General features: G+C 39.0%; 1 protein-coding gene across 1 annotated transcript; it reads left to right on the forward strand.

The window, feature by feature from the left end:
• The first annotated feature begins 2 nt into the window (after window positions 1–2).
• SPINK2 (serine peptidase inhibitor Kazal type 2) lies at window positions 3–6188 on the forward strand. The gene is made up of 4 exons (XM_074229360.1): window positions 3–243; window positions 2218–2267; window positions 4348–4457; window positions 5825–6188. The coding sequence occupies exons 1-4, from the start codon at window positions 183–185 to the stop codon at window positions 5868–5870; spliced, it is 267 nt and encodes an 88-aa protein (XP_074085461.1). The 5' UTR covers window positions 3–182; the 3' UTR covers window positions 5871–6188.
• Window positions 6189–6811: the final 623 nt, after the last annotated feature.

Consider the following 6811-nt stretch of genomic DNA (forward strand, 5'->3'; position numbering starts at 1 on the left):
GACCCAGAGGGGCCGCGGGAGGGGTGGGGATACAGAGGGCGGGCCTGAAATCCCTGTCTGCGCACCTTTCCCGCAGGGTGGCACAACTGCTGAGCGCGGACCTCCCTCGCCCCCAAGGGCTTCCCAAGGTGCTGAAGGCTGGCTTGGGGGCGCGAGCCCGAGCCCGAGTTCACCCGGAGAGGATGAAGCGGTTTTTCGTTATGTTCCTCCTGCTCGGGATCCTTCTGACAACGGACTTCTCAGGTAGGGGACACCGTTGAGACTGACCTGTCCCCCTTACCGCCTCTTCTCTCTCACACCGCGTCCCCCAAAAAAAGAGAGTGGGGAAGAAAACAAATTTAAGGCATTCCTGTTCACTGAACATCTTTAGGGGAAAAGGTACCGGGGCTGGGCAAGGTGATTAGGTAAAGGAAAGAAGGTACTTCGCTTAGGTTGACCTTATTTCTTCATCCTTGAAAATAGGGGCGGTTGGATTAAATCTCAGGCAAAAATCCAGTAATTTGGGGTTGTATGTCTCCTTTAACAAGGAGAAATGAAATAAATGGCTTCCCTGGGTCACCACCAAGCCAAAATGTGTCCAGGCTAGACTCGAACTAGATTTTAAGGGCTCTCTCTCTCCACCAAAGTCATGCTCTCAGACTCCCAAGTTGCAGAGATGGAGATTTGAATGGGTTGAGGAAGTTTGAGTTCCCTACCCTGATAAATTCAGAGGTCCACTTCATCTCGTGATATGGTAGAGAACCTTCTCTGTTACTTTTTGGACAATAAAGACCTGGTCCTGCTTGGGGGACGGGGCAATGGGGGAAGAGTCAAGAGTCAAGCCAAGCACCTACTTAGGAGGCTACTAAATGGCTTCATTTCACCTTCAATTAATTCCTCTACTTCCTCTGTGTGAGAGTTTTAATCTCTGCTGTTAAATGTAGTCACCTGATCTCTGTTATTTAGACCAGCTGGGAAATGGAGGTTTTTCTGGAAATAAAGATCAGGAATTGTGCTTTTTGATAACAACGGTGATCCTACCATATATGGATAAATTCTCAGTACTTTAAAGTTGAAGAACTTTTACAGTAACAATATTTATAAGACACTTTAGGATTTCTATAGTATTTCCAACAGACATCCATTCTTTGCCTGAATGCTTCCATCAAGAACTCACCAGTCCATTCCGCTCTAGGATAACTGTTAGGAAAATTTTCCTTATATTAAGGGACTCTAAAATCTTTGCCCCCTCACCCAAGACTTAGGGATCTGCCTTCTGAGATGAAGCTCTTTAGATCTAATAATCCCACTTCAGCGTCATAGCCCTTAGAAAACATGAAAATAGACATTATATCCCCATTGTGTCTTTTCTTCTCCAGGCTGAAAATCCAAAGTTCCTTCAACTAAACTTCATGAACTTGATATTAAGGTTTTTCCTTAAACAGGTGTCTTTCCTCTGGATGCTTTTTATTTTCATTTTATTAACATCTTTTGTAAAATGTGGTTTTAAAAAACTTTTTAGATGTAATCTGATCAGTACAAAGCCAATCCTCATAGTTGCCTACTTTGTGCAAACAGTTGTTACTATCATTTCCTTAGTCATGTCTTTTCATTTATTGTTTTTATTAAGCTTAGGTTTAACTTGTGTCATTATTTATTCAAACACAAAATTAGAATTAAAGGGAATCCTAACCAGACCAAATTTTAAAGAGCTTCTAGCTGATAGGTTATAGAGGTTAGGTAAAGTTGGATAACTTTTTTCAGTCTTTCAATTCAAAGCTGTGGAGTATGAGAATGTTAGCATAAATAAACTTCAAGAAACCAAGACTGCTCAACACATTTAAAAGGGTTCCTAACAATAGAGATAAATGGTCTTCCTGCCTGGGAAGTGCAAAGAGCAGCCAAATTACAAAACAGACTGGAGAGAGGCAAGTATGTTTTATTTTTTTATGTTTTTTTGCAAGGCAAATGGGGTTAAGTGGCTTGCCCAAGGCCACACAGCTAGGTAATTATTAAGTGTCTGAGACCAGATTTGAACCCAGGTACTCCTGACTCCAGGGCTGGTGCTTTATCCACTATGCCACCTAGCTGCCCCGGGTATGTGTGTTTTAAAAGGATGGATGAGAACCTAAGTCCTAAAACTGGATAAATCTGAAAATGAAAGCATTGATGAAAGATTACTTTATAATAACTTATTTAAGGAATGCTTATGAAACAATGCATTTCCATTTCTTTTAGTGGCTTCTGCCTATAATTACTATGATGATGACATGGGCTCAGCAACAGTAGTAAGTATTGCTTCCATTTTTTGTTAAAAGTGTTACTAATTTCAATAGGTCTGGATCTAAAAACAGTTTTTGACACAAGTTGTCTTGCTAGGCAGGATATAGGTAAAAATAAGCATATGAATTCCATTAAAAACTACATTTTGAAGGTCTAAGGAATGATTTTATTTTGTCAGTTTTCAAACACACTAATGTCTTTGTATCACATAATGAGATAGACTGAATCTCAAGTTGGAAGAGAATTTAGAAATCATTTTCTTCAGTCATTTCAATTGTATCTGATTTTATGACCCCATTTTAGGGTTTTCTTGGCAAAGATATTAGAGTGTTTTGCTGCTTTCTCCAGCTCATTTTACAGAGAAGGAAACTGAGGCAAACAAGGTTAAATGACTGCCAGGATCACCCACCTGGAAAGTGTCTGAGTCTGGATTTGAACTTAGGTTTTCCTGATTACATACCCAGTGCTCTATCCATTGTGTCATCTAGCTGACCCTTAGAAATCATGCAAGTATGATTATTTACAAGTATGATACAGGTTTTTTTTTTTTAAACTGGATATGTGGTTTCATTAGTCTGTCATAAGCATCTACTAAGTTCCAGCTAGGTGCCACATTGGATAGAGCACCAGCTATGGAGCCAGGAGGGTCCGAGTATAAATCTGATCTCAGATACTGATTCACTATGTGACCCTGACTAAGTCACTTAACTCCAATTGCCTACACACATACACAAACACTCATAGAACCCATTGACATACAGTGATGACACTGTGCTAAGTTTTGGGGGATGCAAAGAAAGGCAAAAAATAGTTTTTTTCCTCAAGGAGTTTACAATCCAAAAGAAGAGACAACATACAAAAGGAAGAAGAAGAGCAAGGGAGTAGGGGTTCTTGATAGGCAAGAATGATGGACAAGTCCAGAGAAGTACAACTAGATGGTAAATTAAGAGATTCCCAACCTGGGCTCCCTCCCTAAATGGAGGTTATGATAAGAGAGGTTGTCTCTTCTCTCTAATCCGAGGGGAGTTGGGAATGGGGCAGTGAGGGCAGTGGTGGCATTCAGCCAGTTCAGTAGAACTGATACCTAATTTTATATTGATTTCTGCAAAACCAATTGTTAATTTATTTGAATCCCACCACTGGGTGAGAGCAGAGTATTGATGAGGTGAAAATTCCAGGGTGGTGTATATTGTAGGATGAAGGAGATTCCTGGAGAAACTTTGGTAAGAAACTTTCATTAACATAGATGAATGATAATCTTTTTTTTTTAGGTTTTTGCAAGGCAATGGGGTTAAGTGGCTTGCCCAAGATCACACAGCTAGGTAATTATTAAATGTCTGAGGTCAGATTTGAACTCAGGTCCTCCTGACTCCAGGGCTGGTGCTCTATCCACTGTGCTACCTAGCCGCCCCATGAATGATAATCTTAAAAGAAATTCCTGAGGGGGCAGCTAGGTGGTGCAGTGAATAGAACGCCGGCCCTGGAGTCAGGACGACCTGAGTTCAAATCCCATCTCAGACACTTAAATAATTACCTGGCTGTATGACCTGGGGCAAGCCACTTAAGCCCATTGCCTTATAAAAATAAAAAGTAAAAAAAAAGAAATTCATTAGACAGCCGAGTGGGTCACATCTATTGGAGATGTGAAAAGCAAGACCTGAACCCAATTCTTCTTGACTCCAAGGATAGCCCTCTTGTCTACCATGGTATCATGACTACCACTTTTATTACTGGAATCATAACCTGAAACTGATTGCAATCCTAAAACTGTGTAAGGACAAGTATAATCTGGTTCCGTGATGAGTATGGGTCTTGGATCACTAAGTACTCAGATAATGTTCTCGCTGTAGTTTGGATTATAGAAATTTCTACAGTTACGTGGTGCTTACATTTTTCTCTTTAGACAAATTCTAAGACTTTAAGATAACAATTACTACAAATGCATACTTTCTGATTATGTAGCAAAGCTTCAGATCTTTTTAAAAATCACATCCATTTAAGTCTTGACATATAAGAAAAAACACCCTATGATATTCTGCTATTTGACAAATTATTCCAGGCTTTTAAAATTCTCTCTTTTTCTAGCCAGACTGCAAAATGTATGGCACTCCAGGATGTCCAAGAGACTTAAACCCTGTATGTGGAACAGACTCTGTCACTTATGCCAATGAATGTATACTTTGCGAGAAAAATAGGTGATGTATGACAGCAATGGGCCCCTCAAATCTATTCTATACCCCTATTCCCTCTTAGCTTCTTGATCATTTAGGAAATAGGCCCAATTTCTTATTAAGTGAAGGAATCATTTGTTGAGTGGTCCTTATTATCAGAGCAACTATAAAAATCAGACTTGAAAAGAATGCCCATGATATGGTTTATATATCTCTGTTGTCTTAAGCTATTAAAGGAAAAAATCAAATTCAGATCATAGATGTTTAGAGATGGTAGGGATATTCTAAATATCTTGTCTTAGGATGAAAATATGATCAGTCTTTTCTGTTTATTTCCCAACATCAAGCAGTAAATGTTCTCTAATTTTTTTTTTTAAATTAACCTACATTTATTTTCTTTACTTCATTTCCCCTATCCATTGAGAAAGAAAATCAGAACTTTTCAAATATGCATAGTCAAGCAAAACAAATTCTGATCCTATGAACTTTAGTAATCAGTATATTGGTATAATAATCATTTACATCTGTACAGTTCTTTAAGTTTGCAAAATAGGGAACACTTATTTTCTTACTTGACTTAGCATTCCTGGGAAATATGATAATTATGATATCCTATCTAACAATGGGAAACTGGGTCTCAGAGAGATTAAATGACTTATTCTGTTTTTCATAGCTAAACAACTGATATACATTTAAACCCAGGTCTTTCTTTTTTTTAATTTATTTTTTAAGGCAATGGGGTTAAGTGACTTGCCCAAGGTCACACAGCTTAGGCAATTATTAAGTGTCTGAGATCAGATTTGAAGTCAGGTCTTCCTTCATCCAGGGCTGATGCTCTATCCATTTCGCCACCTAGCTGCCCAACCCAGGTCTTTCTGATGCCCTGAACCATTTATTACGTGTATAGTCACTGTCATCACATCACACTATTTCTCTATATAGAAAGCTTAATGAAAACTTGTCGATTGGTTCACTGTCCTTATTTAATGTACTTGATGTACTTGATAACTGACCAGTGATAGTGCCTAGGGGCACTCACAATTCCTGTTTTTTAAACCACACATCCTAGTGGTTTGACACTGAATAGATTCAAAATCTTCACATACTCCCCTCCAGGCTCCCCATTCTTTCCCAAGCTGGGCCTTCCTCCAGAGGTGAAGTAGAGATGCCAAGGTGCTCCTGGCCGATATAAAACCTAGGAGATGCAGACTTTGTATTTCTCTCTCCCATACTGGTTTCCTAGATTTGAATAAACACATCCTCCTCAAAGAATAATGTTACACAGCAGGCAATGATAATTTTTTTTAGAGGTAGGATGGGGGAAAACATTTTGTTTTATTTTGAGATAGGGCAAAGCCATGATTGGGAATCTCTGCTTTGTTTATTTGCAGGGACCAAGGCCAGGATATTCAAATCAAATGGAGGGGGTCATGCTAATGGCTCAGCAGACGCAGAAGAAAATACAGCTGAGAGAAAAACACTTTAAAATGGGAGCATCACCTGCAATTTTAACTTTAATTTTTCAAGTTTCATAAATAGGTTTGACACACTTCCCTAGTGCTTTCCAGAAGATTTATTACTAAGATCTAATTAGAGAGAGGGGTTGTGGGAAGAAAAGGGATAGTTTCTAAAATCCAGGTTGGTTGTTTCCTTTGCTATATATCTCCTCTGCAGAACTAATTAAGATCTTATCTGCCTAATGATTTTTGCATTTTCTCCAAACCTGAATAAAACTAGCAATTAATTTTACTGCAATATGAGACTGTCACTGTCCTCTCTGCAATTTAGAGATCTACTTGTTTCACCTGTAACATTGCCTTTTAAGTGAAGAAGGTATATTTTATTGATAAAGAACAGCCCCACCCTTTGAGAAAACAAGATACTTACCTTTCCACTTCTGATTTTCTAAGGGGAGTATTTTGGATCGAACTAGTCCTGAGCTCTCAACACAAAGAGTCAAGAATTTGACAACTGGATAAAGTTGAAGTTAGCAAATCACAGAAATATGGATGAAAAAGTGATTTTGGGTCTAGTAACCTTGGCTGCACAGTCCCACCTTCGCTGCACAGTCCCACCTTCAGAGTGGATGGAGGAAGCTGCCTTTCCTAGGTTGGGATCAAAATGTAGAGACCTGAAAATTTTATCAAAGCAGTAGGAAGGATGATAACGCCTTACTGAATCTGGGTTTAGTCTCTGGCATTTACAATGCTAGTGACATTATCTGCTAGTGTCCTGAAAGTATTGTTCTCCAAGATGAAAGGGGAAGTTCCTCCCATAATCTGGTTTAAAAAAAAGGTGGGGGGAGAAGGGTAGTGTTTATCTTGTGCCATTTGGGTCTAAAAATTAACAGTAACAAATCCTGCTCTGTGAACTTCGAT

The sequence above is a fragment of the Macrotis lagotis genome, chromosome 3 (genome assembly GCF_037893015.1).
Source record: "Macrotis lagotis isolate mMagLag1 chromosome 3, bilby.v1.9.chrom.fasta, whole genome shotgun sequence".
NCBI classification, from domain to species: Eukaryota; Metazoa; Chordata; class Mammalia; order Peramelemorphia; family Peramelidae; genus Macrotis; species Macrotis lagotis.